Raw genomic sequence first — 20,225 nt, forward strand, 5'->3', positions numbered from 1 at the left:
CACTTGTTTGTTTGTTTCTTATTTATCCCATATGTCTAGAGAAGGTAGGATGAAATAGGAAAAAAATTGTAAGTTGTCATGTAATTGAAGATGATGTCAAACTGTGCTTATAAACTCAAGTGAATTTAATTTGAATGTTTCTCTTTTTTCCTTGCGTATAGACCCCACACACGTACTGATGTATCTTCAACCCTTCATTGAAGATAAGGCCTTTGTTTCTGCCACCAGAAATGCTTCTGTCACTACAGTAATGAGAAATCACCCAGGATATTCTTTTCCGAAAGATATTTATATCTATATTGTCCTGCAGACCTTAAGACTAGCCCCTCCCTCAAGTGCCTTTGGCAGTTGCATTCTTTTTTTTAATGATTCTTGGTTTGTTTTTTTTTTGCAAGATGATAATTTTTGCATAGCTTGGAGCAACAGTTGGAGGAGATACACAACACACTCCTAAGATTTTAAGATAATAAAGATGGCATATCTGGCCAGGGTTTAACATTGCATCTGTACTGATTGTATGGACTTTCCTTCTGTATAAGACATTCCTCGTGCCCAGGTTGGTAGGCACTTGGATTAGCTGAAGCAAGGCTGCAAGCCTCCACCACACTCACTTCCCAAAACGCCAGCAATGTGTGCAAGCCCTAGAGGACTCTGTCTCCCATTATGCTCCAGGATTAACACTCCCAGTGCATGGCATAGCAGGATCTGCATCCCAGAGCACAGAAAGGACCTATACGCTCAGCTTTCAGTGCATGACTGGGTGCACATGCGAGGACCATCATGTTTAGGCTCTGAGCACGAGAGCTCAGGTTATCCCCGGGGTACCAGTGACCTAAAGACACCATTTTGGACTTGAAAGTTGCTTTTGTTATTAATGCTGCTGAGTCTCTAAAGACAACACAAGTTACAAACTGCCTATTCCCAAGCAGTTGTGTAACTTTGCTCCCACCCCCAGAGATGTTGCCTGCCATTCATTTAATGGGTCGGTTGAGCTGGGAAGTGCCTGGGGGAATCTCTTAGCTCCCGAATTAACAACAGAAGGGGTCAGTCCTTGCCGAAGGTAGCAGTCACATTGTGTTTCCTGAGAATAAGGGAGGCAGAGAAGGTGCCATTTCCAGCTGGGAAAACACTAACTTTTATTGTACATACAATGCAGAATAGAGGACCAAAGAAGAGGTATTGAAGGAAGGTCCTTCTAGAAACGATGACAGGCTTTCTAGGCAAGAAAGGAGCATTTGTGAAGAGGGAGGAGGGCATGGGAGAGGTTTTCGCAGGCCCTCCCAAGCTGTTCATCACTCCTGCAATCTGAGTTTTATCTAAGATACCACGGAGCAGCACAGAGGCCTCGTGGGCTGGCTGCTGGTGGAGGCTGGAGCAAGGTGTTCCTGCAATCTGGTCTCAGATGTTTGAGCTGGGTCTTGTTAATAAGATCCAAGAATTAAGAGCTTGGAAGTGCCTAGGAGCTCAGTGGTTTTTTTCCAAGAACGTGATCGCTGAGGCTGAGTACAGAACCTGCAGTTTAGGGCTGGAGTAGACTTCAGTGCAAAATGAATTTCCTGCCAATCAGCTGAATATCCTGAGACCTCACTGGGAAGCGGAGAACTTTGCTCCTCTGTTGCAGGTAGGGTGATATGCTTGGGGCTATTCCTTAACCGTCGGGACACAGCCATGGTTTTTCCCATGCGATCCCATTGCCGGACAGGACTTTTTTGAGACAATACCTATCAAGAAGAGTTGTGTGTGGAGGGCCCTCAGTATTTGCAGGACTGCTGCTTGGCCTTGGCGTGCTTCCTCCAGCAGCATGTGACACTGCGCCAACATTAGTGAGCGAACGTGGGAGAGCTGGTAAGTTTGGTTGTGTTTGGATCCTCCTGCTTTTATCCAGCTGCTAAAATAGCTGAAAAAAATACAAGATGGTCCCATTTCCACAGGCGCTTTTTCTGTTGATGCTACAGGAGCGATCCTGCAGGTCAGTGGTGGGAGCGAGAGATAAACAGGAGAAGCAAGTTGTCCGTCAAGATGAGATTTGTGCAGTGGAAACAAGGCGGGACACGGCTTTGCGCAACGCAATCCATGGAGGTTTCCCTCCCAGTGAATCAGGGAGATGCTCTGAGGCAGCGGCCGCCGCGCGGGGTCACGGGAAATGGAGTCGCCCCCGCCTACGCCTACGTGCGCGCCCCGAAGGCGCAGAACCACAGTTCCCGGCGTTCCCCGCGGCGCCCCCGCCCGCTCTCTCAACCCCCGCCCTCCCGCGAAAGCCCATGGGAGCTGCAGTCCGAGCCCAGGGGCGCCGCCTGCTGGCCGTGTGCACCGCGCTCCGGCCCCGCTGCCCGGCTCCCTCCGCGGGAGGCGGCGCCCGCGCTGTTTGCGAACGCGGCGAGTCCCGCTCGGCGCGGGACGAGGAGAGCGCGGGCGGTGCTTCTGCCGAGGAGCGGAGCCGGAGCAGAGGGCGACCCCTCCTCCTGCAAGGCCGGGCAGAAGCGCCGCTGCCCGCACCGGGCATGGCGGCCGCGGCGCCGGAAGCCGCCCCGGAAGCCGTCCCTCCGCTCCCGTGATGCCCCGCGGCGACGCCCATTCGAGTTTTGCTGCTGCCGTCATGCCCGGCGCCGAGCGGAAGGCGACGGTTCTGCGTCCCGGTCCCGGCGGCTTCTCCCCGGCCCTGGATGGCCGCGGCGGGGCCAAGCGCCGGCGGAGCGAGCCGGGGATGGAGTGTCCTTCGGTGCAGGTGTCGTTCCCGGGCGCCGTGAGCCGGGAGAGCTGCTGCCGCTTCGCCCGCGACCTCCTCAAGCACGTCCTGTACCAGAGGCAGCAGCTCCCGCTGCCCTACGAGCGGCTCGGCTGCTTCTGCCGCCGGGTGAGGGGCCGGGAGGGAGCTCCGGGGGCCGTTCTGCCCCGGCCGCGCGTGTCTGAGCGCGGCAGCTGCTCCTCGAGCCGAGCGCTCGCTGGGGCCGCATCCTTCGGTGCCCCCGCGGCGGCGTTTGGAGCGGAGCTCCGGGTGAAGGGCCGGGAGGCCTTAGCCGGTTCCTGGCTATCTCCCGTTGTCCCCTTTCCTGCTCAAAGCCTGTCACTGTTTGGTGTGTTACTCAGATGGCTCGAAGAAGAGAACAGTGTTAAGTGGCTTTGGAGTGGTGGCTGATCTTTAAGAGATGACGCTTGTAATTCCCGTGGGAATGGATCAGTGGCGTGATTCTGATTCACACTGAGTAGCAAGAGAGCGGCCTTTCTGTGGTTTTTTTTTGGGTTTTCTGATTCTATATGTGGGCAATGATGTCTCTTTAACAGGAGCCCTTTGAGCGCTCCGTGACTTCCAGGGATGCGATGGGCCGTGCTCTCTGCAGAATGCCTTGGGACTAATGCATCCTAATGAGGAGATGTACTACTCCTGTTTTACTTTGTTTTCCAGGATGAAGATGCGAGTAAGAAGCCACCCTCCCTAGACCGGGCAAGCAAGAAATGGCAGCAGCTGCTGACAGACCTAGAGGGACTGTTCCGGCACATGGAAGTAATGTTCAGTTTGACACGGGTTCCTCGGGTTCTGTTTCTACTTGGAGGCACTGTTATGAGCCCCAGGGAGTTCTATGAGCTCAACTTGGAGAGTATCTGTGAGGGCAGTGCTGAGGAGAGCCTGGAACCTGCCTCCTGCGTTCGCAAGCTTTTTCGCTCCCTCTTTGTTGCGGATGTCTTCAGTGAACTTGAGGACCTGCCTGTCGTGGGCACTGTTGTCATGCTCCAGGGGCACCGCAGTTGTGGTAATGACTGGTTCCGGCCCAAGCTCAACTATAAAGTGCCGACGCGGGGGAGGAAACTGACCGTGAACTTGTCCTGTGATGAAGGCATCGACATAAGCGCCTCACCTCATCAGCCTCTGGCTTCTACTCGGGAGGACTATGTCTGGTTTCAAGCACCGGTGACCCTCAAAGGCTTTCGAGAATGACCTGTGCTCTGTGGAACTCTAGTGGAATATTGAATGAGCTTTGGTGATGCTTTAAGGGACACTGACTTTATCAAATGTTGTTGAAAGCAAATACCCGTTAAGGTACAGCCGCACCTTCACCACCCCTCCACCCCCCCCCCGAGTGATTCTATAGGGACCTGAGTTGTGGCACAGGAGATGAATTGCTGTGGGGGAGTAAAAGTTTCCTGTTGTGTGCTTACTGAATTGGCAAATACTGGAGACAGTCTTCTCTCTCCTGGCTGTTTCTCTGGTAACAAGTACTATGTCAGCTGATTGTTTGGGGCTCTAGATAGTGTGTGTGAATACACTTGGCCTTTGCCATCAAGGCCATCACTGTTCTTTGTCTCTCCTGCTTCTGTAAAAGGAGAACTTTCCCTGCAGGCTGATCAGGCCTGAGTACTCAAGAGTTTGCCCTGTAAATCCTTTCAGTTACTTAATAATCCAAAGAGTGGGACTGGGAGGTCTCATACCTAGCACCGCGTTGTGCTGGTGATGAGAAGAGGCGGAACAGCCCTGTGGAGGCAGGGAATTGCATCTTCCTGTTTTTTTTGCCTAACCTTTAGTCCAAGAGCCCTGACAATCAGTTAGAAACACAGTTACAATTAAAAGTAAGCAGTTCCTGCTCTAACCCTCCTCAGAGGAAGCTGGGACACCTGCCTCAATATCCCAGTTTATGCTTGCTTAAAACAACAACAACAAAGTCGATTTCTTGTTTACTTTCACCTCTTAGAAGTCTTAGACTCTAAATGTTTCTGACAGGTGAGGAAGAGAGGAGTGTGATCAAATTCAGCATTGGCTTTACCTGTCAGATTCCCCTTCCAAGTCCGAATGTATTCCCTGGAAGCAGAACACGAGCCTTTCCTTCTGGCCTGGTGTCTGACACAAAGTGGAGGAGGAGGGAGTAGAGCACGGAGTGTCAGGACTAGACAGTTGCTGGAGGCCTCTTCAGTCATCTGTTTACGTTAGCAGCTGTTTACGACGTGTAGTAACTGCTAAAGCTGGCTCTGGAGGAGAAACTGCTAGAATGCAGAAGGCTGCTGTGTGTGCAGCTGCCCACTTGACTGTGTACTTGCAGGTCTCATAAATGAAATGTGACCTGAATGTAGCGTGTGTGCAGGAGATGAAAACCCTTCCCAAGTCCACCCAAGCTGTTTGTAATGCAGATTTCTGGATGCTAACGCTCAAGCATTTAAAGAAGGCTTGAGCAGAAGCCTTAGCTGTGAGGAACAAGGGCCGAGTTCTTTTCTCCTCACTTCCCCAACCGAATACGATCTTACCGTGGTGAACTGTTGACATATTCTGTTCCAGTTGTACAATGAATGCAGCAATGATGTGGTGCTGGCATGGAAGAAGACAAGATGCTTTTTGTTGTTGTGATGAAGCAGTTTTGAGGTTAACAAGTGCTATAAGTTATCCAAATAAAATATTGGCTTGTGTATGTGATGACATTGTTTTTATTTAATCCCTCAATATCAAGGTTCTGCTGGTGGCAGAGGGACTCGCTTCCGTTCTGTGTGTGTACTTAAACTGCAGGTTCACAGCTGTTCCACCTTTGTGACAAAGTGCATGATGTGCCAGAAGCTCTGGTTCCTCGGAGGCAGCAAAATGCCCTCCATGTGGCATGTAAGAGTGAGTGAGGAGGTTCTTGAAGGTGTCCTTTGCCCAGGCACATGGTGGATGTGCTGGTTCCTGAGGGAAAGCTGCAATCCCTGTAGCAATGTACACTCCATCCCTAGAAGACTTAACTGAGTTAACTGCATCTTTGGAAGAAGTGATGGGGAGCGTCTATAGGAACCTTCTGTCTTTGGTGACTGCCACAGTCGGTGGAGAACTTTCACTGCAGCATTGGACATGATTTTTATCCCCATTTCTTACGTTCAGTTCCCAGAACTCACTGCTTCTCAAACACAGCTGGTGTTTGCTCAACCCCAAATGTTTCTATATAGGGTAAGCAGTTAATATACTCTGTTCCTAGTGATCTAGAGAAGGTTCCTTACCTGCAGTGTCTGCTTTGGTGGCTTGGATCTGTAAGTAAGCAGAAGGTCACATGTGTTCTTCTGGATGAAAGGGTACCTGTGTTGAGCATCTTCCCTTGTGAGGCCTACGGGCCACGGTCCATGAGCCCCAAGCACCCCAGAAATGATCCTTCTCAAACCTTGGCTGCTGACAAAGATGAGATTCAGAAGCAGTCCCTTCATGGATCTAAAATGAAGTTAATGGACGGATGGTTAAATCGGTGGGTTTCTGTCTCCATATTGTCTAGAAAATAGGTCCGACTGGAGCTGTGAGAGAAGTCTCTCACTCAGCAAAATGCATAAAACCCTTCAGGATCATCAGGGTTCAAAACCACCACAAGACAGTGGCAGTTAGAAATGGTACGTCTGGTGCCATCTCCACCCAGCAGTGCCACGGGCTGAACTGTGTTTGGGGTGTCTGGGTAAATGTGGTTGTGGCAGTGCCTTCTCATGCCCATCGCTCTGGATGGTTAATCCTGGAATGAATACGTTTAGCAGCCTTGACTTCTAAGCATTTGAAGGAAAAATGTCTCATGAATGTGTGTGTTAACTCCCTCAGGTAACTCAGGGAACCATTTATATGGAAACTTTTTTTTCTTGACTAGTGCCCTTCTAACAGCCCTTAATCTTTTTAACATGCATTCTGTCTTCACTAACATCTCCTACTATGTGTCTCCTTGAAATAAAATCAGCTATTACACCTATTTTCAGTTATCCTGAAAGGTGAGAGCTTGCTATCCTAAGACATTCGACCTTCCAGCAGAATTCTCTCTGGGCTTAGCGCCCCAAAGACACAGATGCACAACTTAGCTTCAGCTTGTAGCTGTCTTACATATTATAGAATTTTACAAGGTCTTAATACAAAATAGAAATCATACCTGTCCTGCACTCCTTGGCTCTTATATACCACAGAGCAAAGGGGAGGAGAGAGGCAACTTTCTTCGAAGAAGCAGACAGACTGGGAAGATGGCTGGGCAGCAACCTGCTCCTGGGTAAGAAGGGATAGCCAGTGTGGTGCTTTTACTGGGATTGGGAATCATGGAATGATAGAATAGTTAGGGTTGGAAGACATTCAGTTATGCTCTGACCATATCTTTAAGTCTGCTGCAGTGATAACTTTCATATCCTTTTGTTTGACTGCTTTAGTATCATAGTATCGTAGTATAGTTTGGGTTGGAAGGGACCTTAAAGATCATCTAGTTCCAACCGCCCTGCCATGGGCAAGGACGTCCCACTGGATCAGGCTGCCCAAGGCCCCATCCAAACTGGCCTTGAACACCTCCAGGGATGGGGCATCCACAGCTTCCCTGGGCAACCTGTGCCAGTGCCTCACCACTCTCGTGGTGAAGAAATTCTTCCTAATGTTTAGTCTAAATCTGCCCCTCTCCAGTTTATACCCATTCCCCCTCGTCCTATAACCACCAGCCTTTGTGAACAGTCCCTCTTCAGCTTTCCTGTAGGCCCTTTTCAGGTACTGGAAGGTCGCTGTAAGATCTCCTCTGAGCCTTCTCTTCTCCAGGCTGAACAAGACCAACTCTCTCAGCCTGTCCTCATATGGAAGGTGCTCCAGCCCTCCCATCATCTTTGTAGTCCTCCTCTGGACCTGTTCCAACACCTCCATATCCTTCTTATGTTGAGGATTCCAGAACTTGACACAGTATTCCAGATGAGGTCTCACGAGAGAGGAATAGAGGGGCAGCCCAGGATACGGTTGGCCTTCTGGGTTGCAGGAGCACACATTGCCGGCTCATGTCGAGGTTCTCATCGACCAGCACCCCCAAGTCCTTCTCTGCAGGGCAGCTCTTAATCACATCATCCCCCACCGTGTACTGAAATCGGGGATTGCCCCAACCCAGGTGCAGGAGGTCACACTTGGCCTTGTTGAACCTCATGATGTTCTCACAGACCCACTTCTCCAGCCTGTCCAGGTCCTTCTGGATGACATCCTGTCCTTCCAGTGTGCCAACTACACCACTCAGCTTGGTGTCATCTGCAGACTTGCTGAGGGTGCACTCAATCTCGCTGTCAATATCATTGATAAAGATATTAAACAGCACGGGTCCCAGTATAGACCCGTGTATTCACCTACTCTTGCATCATACTGGCCTTAACTGATGTTTGATGCTATAGAGAAGATACTTGCACGATCTTTCTAGCCTGTTTCTGTTTATTGGCTTTGATTTAGTCCTTCCATCCAGTCAACTTCCATCTCTTCTATAATGCCATTCTCTATCAACAGTGTGTCCAAATCTAATAAAACCAGCTTTGGATTTTGGCACTTGTGTCATGTTTCTGAGGAGAGAGCCTTCTAGAAACTTGTTACACCAGATAAACACCACCACCCCACTACCCCATCACCCTCCAAAAAAATCCCAAAACAATCCTCTTCTCCAGCCTCTCCAGGTCATCATCCAGACTGGAAGCAGAGTTGACAAATGCCTTGCAGCAAGGATCACCTGCATGTTCTCCATTTCAACCATGTTTTGTCTATGGGACCCCAAACTACAGCTTAAGAGGTGCTGCATCACTGAGAGAGAAAGGGAAGGAAAGAAGCTGCATTAAATCACACATATGAGAGCAAGTCAGAATTACCAGGAAAAAGTTGCCTCCGTCATAAAACTTAGTTAAAAGAATATATGGTGCTTGTTAATAAGAAGACAAATAGGCACTTAATTTGCTGCCCTTGTTTAGTGACAGATTCACTCCTTCCCTCTGAGCTATCCATTGCTTTGCACTGATACGTTTTGTCATTTTGCCCAGAACCTGACTGCAATTTACACCAAGAACAGAAAGGGCAAAATGATGAAAGTGTACCTTTCAGCATTTTGTCAAGTTGACAAAGTTTCTTTGTAATAGTTGTCTGCTACCTAGTTGGGTTAAAATTCCTTTAAAATAACAAACTACTGGACGGTTAAACCTCTAGGAATTTATTAAACCTCATGCCAATTTTCTTGTTACTGTTGCTTTCTTTTTTTCTCCAAAGCACTGCCAAATGAGGATAATTCAGCTGAGTTGGTTATAAAATAAAGAGGCTAAAAATTTCTACAAATTACTAATAAAATTAGGTAATATTGTGGTTTCATTTCTTCCAATTGATTTGTGTTCCAAAAAATATAGTGCAAGTATAAATGACAGAAGTATGTTAAAGCCAATCAATTCTATTTCATCAAGAACACGAGCATTTTATACTCTTCTGCACTACACAGAATGTATATTCAGATTTGATATTTTCAATTCTGGTTTTGAAAATTTTATCTTTTACCCCATTTTCTGAGCCATTCACTGCATTCCTGTTAAACTTGAATAAAAAAAATTGCTAGAACTTGCTCCTCCTTTCTTCTTTAACCATATTTATATTGTAGTTCAAGTACAAAACATTCAGCGTAAATAATTACTAACCTGACTGAAAGGTGCCACTTTCACACACTGCCAACATTTGGCTTTGTTTTTTAAAACTTTCATTCAGTCATGAGTACTCCCCATGAGAAAAATATCCAAGTGAATGCAACTGCTTTTTTAGTGAACTGTTCTGAAATAGAAAAATCATGGCCCCAGAAGGAACTTCTTTTACAAGCTTCGTCTGTCATTAATACATTCATCCATTAGATACAAGGTATTAGTTAACCAATAATTATTTCTTAGAATAACTGCAGTAGTTTTTACTAATTTGAAAGTTTAATGTCAGGCTCCACCATTCTCTGGTTTTCAAAGTTGCATCCATATATAAATTAACATACATAAAAATAATCCATTGTCCAAAAGACTGCACATCAAAATAGTACTTCCATATCTGCTTTTAAAAGAATAACTTTTTGAATTTATTTTTACAAACTGAAGCTTTACAGGGACATTTACTCCACAACCCAAGATTACTAATGAAATAATTACTCAAAAATACGGTTTGTAACTAAGATTTCTGTACATTTTTTGTACCTTTTTCAGACTATTATGTTCGCTTTACCATCAGGTTTTCAGTGCTGTGATATGCAGGCTTCAAATACTGCAAAATATGTCTACAGACAATTATTTCAATTGCAGTAGCAGTCTTATTAACCTCATGAAAATAATCTTGGCTCAAATTTCAAAGTATGTACGTAACGTCCCTTTAAATTTGATATGCTATTGTATGCACCACAACCTCTATGCACTTATTTTTCGCTGACAACAAATTATAAGAAATACTGAAACATTCGAGGTGTGATCTAGTTTCATGAACTAAAAAGCAGCTTTCCCAAAGTTTAAGACAAATAAAAAAAGTATTGCACAACTTAAGATACAATTGTTGACTTCAATACAGTATAACTTAACTGTCAACGTAAGGAAACACTACTTTGTATTGAGACCAATTATTTGTGCCAGAAGGTCAAACATCATTTATAAAATTTGAACGAGTACATTTTAAATGTTTATTTGTTATAGGAATTCTAAGCAAACTTTTAAAAAGCTTAAAAAGTTTTTGGATGCACTATTGAGGGTCAGTAACTCTTGCAAACCAACATTAAAATTTCTGAGTGATACAGGCCAATCAACCCACTACCCCCTCAAAAAGCTATTAGACAGTAAGCATATTGTGAAGTATACATTTTTATTTAACATTCCTAAAATAAGCTGTATTTACATATTATAGAAATGTATGAAGTCTTAATATAAAATAGAAAACTGCATTGACTGAGGAAATCACACTCCATATGGAGTTACTTACCGAAGACCATTTGTTTATGAAATTTTACAATAATTTATATAAATTATCTCTTCCAGATCAGATGATTTTTTTTTCTTTTTACTAACCCACACAACTTTGATGACTTTACAAACAGTGGTGTACATTATAAACTTTAAAAACAATTACAGCATCTTCCGGCGCACAACTGGCTTTGGAAAATTAGACAGTCTTTTTTCATTCTTTCGTAGTGTCTTGTCTGCTGTGTCTGCTGCTTCTTTCTGTTTGTTTTTTGTTCCATCCACTGGAATTCCTAATGGAGAGATTAATTTTATTTCCACTGGTGGAGGTGACCAAGAACCTTCTTTTCTGGTGGTTCTGAAAATAAAGGCAAGTATTAAATTGAATTTTCATTCCCAATTGTATTTAGTAGAGGAAAAAAACCCCCATGGAATTACAAAATTAATGCTGAAGAATTATTTACGGCCTTCTTTGTAGACAGCATCAAGGCAGAAAAGGTACAGAAATTAGCTTCCTTTTGCTTTCAATCCTTACTAGACTGTGCCAAGCATTCACAGTCAAAATTCCTATGAGCTTTTAGAGCCCTCCCCAGCTTTTAAGAGGCTGCAGTCCTCAAAGAGTTTTCCAGAAGGAACCAGAAAATATGTCCAGAAACAAGAAGTTTTCTTTACTTACTGTCTGACCCTCTCCTGCCTTGTATGCGGAACTAAAGACCGTAGAGCGTGGTTTCATAGCAGTTTAAGAGCATGCCATCATTGCAAGGAGCAGTAGCCATGTGCCATCTTCTATCCCCTCCCCCTCTGGTTTTCACCAGAAAACTAAACCTTTAAGTTGGGAAAAAGGGGGCTTATTGGAACAGCAAGCTTATAAAGCCAGAGCAGAACTGCCCAGCCAAGGGAGGAAAAGGAAGGCAGGTGGCTAACAGCTGAATCACTACAACAATAAAGGAACGCAAATAAGTGTTAAAAAAAATTTCATACTTGCTTGTTCGCTTCGTTTTTGATGTTGTGGTTCTACCTCTTTTCAATTGTTGCTTTCCCACAGACTCTAAGGATATGGTGTCTTGTCCCTCTTCAGTTGGAAGCTCCTATATTAAGGCAACAAAAGACGTTACTCATGCACAAGATTTAACACCTCTACAGAAAACAAACGAATGTTTCTTTCATGAAGAAGTCATGGCAGAGCAATACATATTAATTCTTCACTTACATAGATTAAAAATTGATTTTTGCAGGTAGTTTTCATTAATGAAAAAAATTATTTAGCTGATTAAAGCCATCTTTTTAGATATACTTAAAGGCATTGCAAAGTATGATTTGAAAAAGCAGTACAGAGCAAAAATTAAGAACGTACAACAACCAGAGTTTTTACTTACTGGTTCTTTCACAATTTGGGAAATGCTAGATACATTTTTTCTCCTTGATCTCAAAAGCGGGGGTGAAAAGACAAATTGAGAAGACAAGTCCGGGTCTAAATCCTGAAGCTGCACAGGATGATCTGCTTTTCCAGCTAAAATGACAATAAATTGTAAACATGCACATATGCTATACATAAAGGACAATGACTGCAAGTTACAGCTGATAATCAAGAGCTTAATAGCTTCCTGAAGTGAAAGGTCCAACCCAGTTTATAAACACTCCTTGTGGAGGTATTTTCTCCCTAGGAACCGCCTTTGGGAATCTATTCTTTCAGAATAAATGGCGAAACAAAAAGAAGCCAGTGCACTGACTTTTCCTGCACTTACGTAATCAAAGATATTATGCTCAGGAGGCATAAATAGTCCTTACACATCTCAAGAAATGTTCTTAGGGTTCTTTTTATTGGAGTACATATGTGCAGTAACCTCACTAACAAAGTATATGCTCTTGGAAAACAATCACATAATTAAACAGGTGTAGAGTCTGTTACAACTCCTTTTAAGTTAAAAACTGAACAGAATTTGGAAGGGCGTCTCCTTTATTTCTCCACTGGGATGAAGGGATGGCAATCACCTGTTAACAGATATCCTCCAGTTTTCAGAAGTGACAGAAATTAAGCTCATGACAAAAACTGAACTTCCATTTCACTCCGCTCAGATCAGCCTCCTCACCCAATCCCTTCCACAACTAGGGAGCCAGTGATGTAGAGTTCAGAAAAAAGAGGAACTGCCTCTTTCCAAATGTTTTATTTTGCATTGTTACATTCTTTACAATACTTAAAGCCACCCTCACAGCCTATTTTCTGTGGTTTACAAAACAGCAATATGACCTCTTTTGCATATTCACCTAGTGCACCTACCTTTGAATTTCTTTGTAAGAGGTGTAGAGAAAAGGAAGGGCTCACTTTCCTCAACAAACAGTTGCTGATGTCTGGCAGTTTTGCGGGATCTGGTTCTTGTAACACGATCTGTTAAAGTTCTTGATGTTTCATCATACCCTGATGGCTTTATGTCTTCAAGTAGCAAAGGACTTCCACCAGGTCCTTTAGAGAAGGCCTCTCCCTCTGTGCTCTCCTCCAATGGTGACAGCCTTTTTCTGCCCGGACGACCTCTCCGTGCTGTTCTGGGCGGGGTTGATTCCTCAGTTGGCTGTGCCGCTGTTTGCTCATGAGTAGTCACTTTTTCTGGTGTAGCATGTGGAACTCTTCTTGTTCTTCTCTTAGGAGTGTCAAGGATTTCCACTTTCCCACCTGAATGTACATCTTCCTGAGTAGAGACAGATATTGTGTCTGCCAAGAGATTTTGTGCCCCTTTCCTAGCACTTCTTCTAGGAGTGACAGGAAGGTTAAATTCTGGTTGAGGAAGCAATGATTTAGACAGATCGAGGTCAGAATTTTCTGGAACTTGTGAAGAACTCATCTTTCTTCTTCTCCCTCTTTTAGTTGACACAGGTGAAAGGATTTGGTCACTAGGCTGCACCTCTTCATCCTTCACAAGATTTTCAGTGAAGTCTAAATTCATGGGTTTAGATTTTCTTCCTCTTCTGCTGGGACTGACTGCCAGTTTTGTCTTAGGAGTAGTGTAACTCTGGCCAGTGTCTTGATCTCCCACTGAACTTTTTCCTCTAGTCCTTTTGGAACTAGCAGAAGCAATAATGCTAGATTCAGCAAGAGCTGTTTCCTCATTAGAATCCTCCAAGAGTGCAGATGGAGTTTCCTTTGCTTTCCTTAATCCTCTTCTTGGAGTAACAGCTATGGACTTTGTACTGATGGACAATCCTTCTCCATCAGAATGGCTGCTTTCTACTTTTACTAAATTAGCCAGTTTAGGCTTCCTACCTCTCCTTGCAGTAACAGGCGTCACAGGTATTTGCTCATCTTGAGCATTTTCTGCTGTTTGAAGATGAGAAGACTCAGATGCCTCTTTTGTTCGCCTAGTACTTCTCCTAGGAGACAATCCAAACAGAACCGGGTTGTCTCTCTTCAGCAATTGCTGATCACCTGACGATGAAAGACTTCTACTCAGTTGTCCTCTTGTGCGTGCTCTAGGAGTGATGACATGCTCTGCTTGAGCAAGTCTGCTGCTTCCATCTTCCACTCCTGACACAGTTGCTAATGGAGCATTTGCCTTCTGGAATCTAGTAATCTTTTTACCTACACTTTCATGAAGTGACTGTTCTACAACTTCAGATGTAAATTCTTTACTTCTTGTGTCTTTGATTACATCCAGTAAGTTCTCAGCAAGAGCTACCTTAATAGGTTCAGGCACGTATGGGAGTGACCCTGCAATATTTTGAGATTCCTGATCACTAGTTACAGTGGACACTGAGTTTGTAACATGTTCTTGAGTCTCAGTATTTCCTAAATTGCTAATAGGTTTTTCTTCTGTTGTTATGCCAGCTGGTTTAGAAGCATCTACTAGTGTAGGATCTCCCACCTCTGCTTCACCTTCTTCTCCTTCCAGCACTAAAGTAAAATTACTCTGACATATATAAAGCTCTCCGTCTCCCTCAGCTGCATCACATTCACCATCTTTATTATTGGGTAAATCACATGCAAACCGTTGCTCTATAGTGTCATAGCTGTACTGAAGATCGCCTCGTGGATGTAGTTCACTATACCGTGACCTTTCAAGCGCTTCTTCTGAGGCTTGTGCCTTATCTGCATTATCTTCAATGACCTAAAATTAAAAAAGTCTGTTAATACATTATTAATTAATCAACTTCGAACTGAGCTAGATGAAACTGAGGACAGTGACATGCTGCTTTTCCTTTCAGATCACCATTGAATAGAAACATGCAGTGTCCACTGTGCTAGAGAGGAAAGTTTATGTGTTCAAGGGACAGAGAACAGCGTATGCCATCACATGCTCCATTTCTGGTATTTCTGTTCATGACTATTTCCACTCCCTGTGAATAAAGTGAGCAGTGTTACAATGGAAGCTGTGTACACATCTGTGAGTCATCATCACACTGCAGTACGTCCTGGACTGACTACAAAGACACACAGTGACCAGCTCTGCATCTAACATGGTAAAATTCAAGTATTTACCCAAAGTTTCACTCACAATACTTGACTGCAACATGTATTCAAACTGTCCAGGTATCCCACCCGACAACTCCAGACTGTGCTTTAAGGAATCACTTGGACTGCACAAGACAACACATCTATTCTAAATCCCTCCACCTCACGTAGTTCCCTGAGCAATTATTCTTTCCTTCCAGGTCCACATGAGACACTTGAGCTTTCAATGCTGAGAAAAAAAGTATGATCTGTTACATATTTCAGGTGACTCAAATGGTCCAGATAATTTAATTAATGTGTAAAGACCTTTGTCCAACCCTCTAAATTAAAGTGCTAGCCAACGATGGCAGAAGAAGAAAGAAGCCATTCAACGGGAGTCCATAGAGCTGCTTATATTCTTGCCTCCTGTCTTGTCAAAAGTTTCTAAAGCATCATATTACAGCAACGTGCTATGATTCAAAACTAAATTAATGAAATACTAGCCTGCACAGACTTCACTTTTATGTTTACAAATCTACAAAAAAGAAAGTATTAAGCAGTTTGGCCTAAATTCAGTGAAGACAGACAAACCGAAAAAGAGATGTTTACATATAAATCAGTAAGAACCGGTTACAATGAAAGCAGAAAAACCTTCACTGTACTGCTACAAGAATGACTGCAGAAGCTTTGTGACCGTCTCATGTATCTGCTCTCTTCATCCCATCACAAATTTTCCATCTACTCCCATAAGCGATTTATTTATTCCCAAGTCTATAATCATCTTCTCTACAGCATTGTCCTAAATCCCAAAGATCAGGGATGAGCTTATTGAGCTCTTGAGATGAGCTAAATAAATATCAACCTGTTGAACTTCATCTGAAATCTGTAACACTGAAAAGCATTGCCTTTTACTTAGGACCAATTTGCAGTACGCCTACCTTTCAATTTGTATTTCAGTCTATTATTAATTCCTGTGAGTACAATCCTACTGGAAATTGATATCGTACTCTATATAGTACTTTGTGGACATCCACAGTGAATCCAAAGAATTCACCAGCCCTAGCAGAACAACAGGGGAAAACTTGGGGCAACTGGAGAATCTCTAGTTCTAATTTTCAGTTGATGTGAACAACCTTTTAAGATTGGTATTTTATAATGTTTAATGTTAAAAAAAAATGTAGTTTAAAAAAATAGTTTAAAATAGTCAGAAATTTCTTAACACTGAATTTAACTCATTACTGGGAATTCTGTTTATGTTCATAAGGAACAAACAGCAAAGGATCTAAGCAGCTAAATTGTTCCGAAAATTAGTTTTGTTCCCACATAGTTTTGTCATTTGGTAAATGGCCCCCCAAAATAAAAAAGATGCACCACCCACCTTTTCTCCCTGTCTTTAGCATTAAAACTATTCATTTTTTAAGGAAAAAAAAAGAAACATTTAAATTCTAGTAAACAAAATGAGCGCATGGTTATTTTAAAAGATAGTTTGGGCATTCTTTTGGTAGTACTACCACTCTCAAAGGCTCCAGTCTTCACAGGTTCTATTCTGTATTACAGAAATGCATAGCAGAAAAAGTTATCTGCCCTTATGTATAGGTTTTAACTTGTATTAAGCAGCTAAATAAACTGAGACGTTTCTGTGTGCCTATCTTCCTATCAGGAAGATAGGACTGTCTTCACTTTGCAAAGTGTTTTCTATTTCGCACACAATGGGGAAAATAGCTTACTTACATTAATCTCCTCAGTTTTAGGAAGATTGTTAGAAACGGTTACTTCTTTCTGCACAGAAGGAACATTTTCTTCAACTTCAGCTGCTTCTATGTTATGTTTTTTAGGTAAATCCACATGCTTCCCCTCAAGCCGATTTTCTGAATAAGTACTGACCACTTCCTCACTGTCAAGGATACTTTTCACAGCTGGAAGAGATTGATATAAAATCAATACAGTTCTCCATCCTGCCACATGTATCGGGCTTTCTCAAAAAACTAGAAGACAGAACTGTTGCTCTGGCAAAGGAGGCAACCCCACAATCGAAAAAAAAAAAAATAAAAGGGAGGGGAAACTCAGCTGGCAAGTCCATAGAGATCAAGAACAGCAGAGGAAAGGGTAGCTGGAAAGGCACACTGATGTCTGTTTTTTCCTCACAGCCTGAATACCAAGGATGCACAACATTTTAAAATAGTACCTCTGGCAGCAGATCCCATAGCACACAAATGAGTAGCAGTATACAACATTAAAGTACTGATCTCTTCTCCCATATTTTAAATCTTTCAAGTTTTCTCAAGATCCTTATCAAGAACAGGAACATTCACTATGCATTTTCTCCAAGGACTTTCTTTCAGAAGGGTATTCTCTCTACAGTTTAATGCAAGTTTGCAGTAACATGCTAGCACTACTTCAGTCTGTGACACCTGTAGTGTCAAACTACACATTTTACTCTAGGAGTCCAGCTACCACTCACATAACATCTTCAACACACTGTACATACATTCGCTGTCTGCCTCTGGAGATTCAGAAAGCTGTTGATTTGTTGCAACTGGTATGGCTTTTTCTTCTGGTGAAGAAGACGTTGTGGACTCCTGGTGGTTTGCTTCACTACACAAACAGAAAGAGAGAAATTCATCACAAAGCTTCAAAACAAACCTTGAAGAGCTTTACAAATTATTTTTTCACTGTAGCTTTCACATTTCAAAACGTTAAACGTTAAATTAACATTAAACATTCAAAACAAAAAACTAAGAAAAATTATGAATTCCTTTACCAACATACCTACATCAATTTGTGACTCATTTTATGCAGTGAATCAAGTACTTAACATTCTTCCCAGCTATCTAACACTAGATAATAACACAACAACACAGCTTTATTAAAGGATAATATGTTATTTGTCTTCTGTAGAAAGAGTGCAACTGCTATATTGCAGGTTTAGAACAAACTGAACAGTTTCTGTAACAGCATGTTTCCACTTGGAATTAACAGTTATTTCACTACTAGCATTTCGTCTTTATCATTAAGTAATTGTGTTTTCTAAAGTATCTGGTGAGAAAACTGTTTCCCTTTCCATGAGCAAACAGATGCTAATTGAGCACATAAAGAAAATAGAAAGTAAGTGTATGAAATACCGCTAAAAAGTATTCAAACTCCCAAATAAACCCACTAAAGTCACAAGAATCTCAAATGTAATTTTTAGCAACACGATTTTCAGACAAAAGCAGGGCTTATGTTCACAGTATCTGCTTAGTAGCCCTCAAACTGTGAAAAGGTTGATGTAGCCTGTTGAATGCAGTCTCTATCACTATCACCTTTGGTTGAGTTGTTGAAAAAAAGGCTCAAATCAACAGCTCATCAATTTGACTTATGCCAAATTAGTTCTGTTCACAGACAGAAAGGAATAGAAAAGCAGTTGCATTTAGGAACACAGGAAAGAACTAATACCAGATCAAAATCATAGCCTTCAAGCATAGAAAACCAGTAGTTACATGTTATGTGAACCCAAAGATGCACCTGTTTCGTAAACTTACCTTTCACTTGCAGTTACAAAGGCAGCAGTCTCAGCAGCTTTAAACACCAACCTATCACCCTTGGAATTTTCAGTATTTGATTCTTCCACAAATCCTACAAAATCAGATGGATGACTTCACTATTGCACTTCACATAATATCTTTTGAAATGCTCATATGGTTTTTGACTGAGACTTTAAACACTTCATTAGGATAGTGATCTAACAAACTAATGCTACTAAGACTTCCAGTGTATAGAAGGTCTGAATTCCTCTTTCCAGTAAAACAGTCTGATGCACAAGTTCAGTGAAGAAACCAAAATCACCACTGATATTGTTTACAAACTGAACTTGATATGTTACTGACCTAACACATAAAAACTTCAGAAAATATCCCTCCAAGAATGGGTCAGAAAGTTTTCTTACTTCTCTTCAGCTATTTATGACCAGCAATGCTTCTTTCCTTTCTTGACTCCATTTTCCCTCTTCTACAACAATGCATCTAAGGTCTTTTTGTGCTCTTTTCTCTGATGGTTGACTGGGGGTGTTGAAAACCATCTGTTTGCTAACCTGTTTTTATCTCGAAAGGCTCAATTTTAGAAACATACTCCTTCTCTTCTTTGCTTTCTCCAGATCCAGCAATTCCCTTTGCAGAAAGGATGCAGGACTGGGATAATTCTGCTTGCTCAGGTCAAACAAGAGCTGTATTGACTGCCCTCTGATGCTCCAAGAGTACTGAAATCGTCCAGAACTCTCTGTACCATAGTCTAGCAACAAAGAAGTTTCTTTAGAAGGTTATTCTTTAATGATCATTATGTTATTATTATCATTTTGAGTGAAAAGCACCTTTGATTTCCTGTCGAAATACAAGACAGCTAAAATAGGACAGTCTTATTAGAAACACTCTGTCTTATTAGAAACACTCAGATCTGGAGAATCCCTTTAACTCATGCACATGGAGTCTGTATCTGGGCACTCCTGTTATAAAAACAAAAGGAGCTGCGGACTTCAATACCAGTAATAACTTTCCAGGGTGCTTCAGAATCTTCTCAGACTTAGGACTGAATCAGGCTGCACATGATGCACTGAGTCACCACTCCTCACTACAAACTGTTTCAAGAACTCAGACACAGAACTCTTGACGCTTGAACACATGCCCCAGGAACAGCAAATTTTTTTAAACAAACAAACAAACAAACAAAAACGGACTGAGCTTAATTTGCTCTGATTGTAGTTCTGTTTGCACATCTTCTTCCCTGTTCCCGCACTACTTTCATTCCCAGCTCTTCAAGGGTGCTCATCAGCTAGTGAGCTATATCTCTTCAAATATGACAGCAGCCCTGTTCAAACGAACACATCCTCAGCAGACAGACTGGCTTGAGTGAGTTGAATTGAGCTGAATTACCAAAGACCAACTGAAATAGGTTTGGAAAAGGCTACATAATCTGTTGAGCCAGAAAAATGAGCAAGCATAGCTGTAATGAGAAGCAGAGACACACACAGACTCAGAGAACAAAACTACTTAACAATACTAATGAGGTGTGTGTGCTGGGGGGAAACTCTAGTAAAAGCACACTACACACTAAACTTTCTGAAAAAAAACCCAAACAAAAACCCTGTAGCCTACAGAAGTATCCCTAAAACAAAAGCAGAATC

The 20,225-nt window shown here is 42.8% G+C and overlaps 2 protein-coding genes across 6 annotated transcripts in view; one reads left to right on the top strand and one right to left on the bottom strand.

Moving 5' to 3' along the window:
- The first annotated feature begins 1,202 nt into the window (after positions 1–1,202).
- LOC128851709 (MAD2L1-binding protein-like) lies at positions 1,203–5,380 on the top strand. Of its 2 annotated transcripts, none has more exons than XM_054062518.1 (2): positions 1,203–2,725; positions 3,404–5,380. In XM_054062518.1, exons 1-2 carry the CDS (start codon positions 2,144–2,146, stop codon positions 3,932–3,934), a joined length of 1,113 nt encoding a protein of 370 aa, XP_053918493.1. In that variant the 5' UTR covers positions 1,203–2,143; the 3' UTR covers positions 3,935–5,380. The 2 variants fall into 2 exon arrangements, with proteins under 2 accessions (XP_053918493.1, XP_053918492.1); XM_054062517.1 differs by having other exon boundaries at positions 1,216–2,854.
- Positions 5,381–9,276: 3,896 nt separating this feature from the next.
- LOC104066526 (protein ELYS) overlaps positions 9,277–20,225 on the bottom strand; it is a 47,545-nt gene continuing 36,596 nt past the window's right edge. For 3 of the 4 annotated variants that reach the window (XM_054062068.1, XM_054062070.1, XM_054062067.1), the window contains 7 exons: positions 18,592–18,685; positions 17,559–17,665; positions 16,802–16,986; positions 12,929–14,747; positions 12,027–12,160; positions 11,632–11,738; positions 9,278–11,008 (listed from right to left, as the gene is read on the bottom strand). In XM_054062068.1, the coding sequence (XP_053918043.1) occupies positions 10,816–11,008; positions 11,632–11,738; positions 12,027–12,160; positions 12,929–14,747; positions 16,802–16,986; positions 17,559–17,665; positions 18,592–18,685 (2,639 nt within the window). In that variant the 3' untranslated portion in view covers positions 9,278–10,815. Of the gene's footprint in view, positions 11,009–11,631; positions 11,739–12,026; positions 12,161–12,928; positions 14,748–16,801; positions 16,987–17,558; positions 17,666–18,591; positions 18,686–20,225 lie in introns of all 4 variants that reach the window. The other variant, XM_054062069.1, reaches the window with a different exon arrangement.

The sequence above is a fragment of the Cuculus canorus genome, chromosome 3 (genome assembly GCF_017976375.1).
Source record: "Cuculus canorus isolate bCucCan1 chromosome 3, bCucCan1.pri, whole genome shotgun sequence".
NCBI classification, from domain to species: Eukaryota; Metazoa; Chordata; class Aves; order Cuculiformes; family Cuculidae; genus Cuculus; species Cuculus canorus.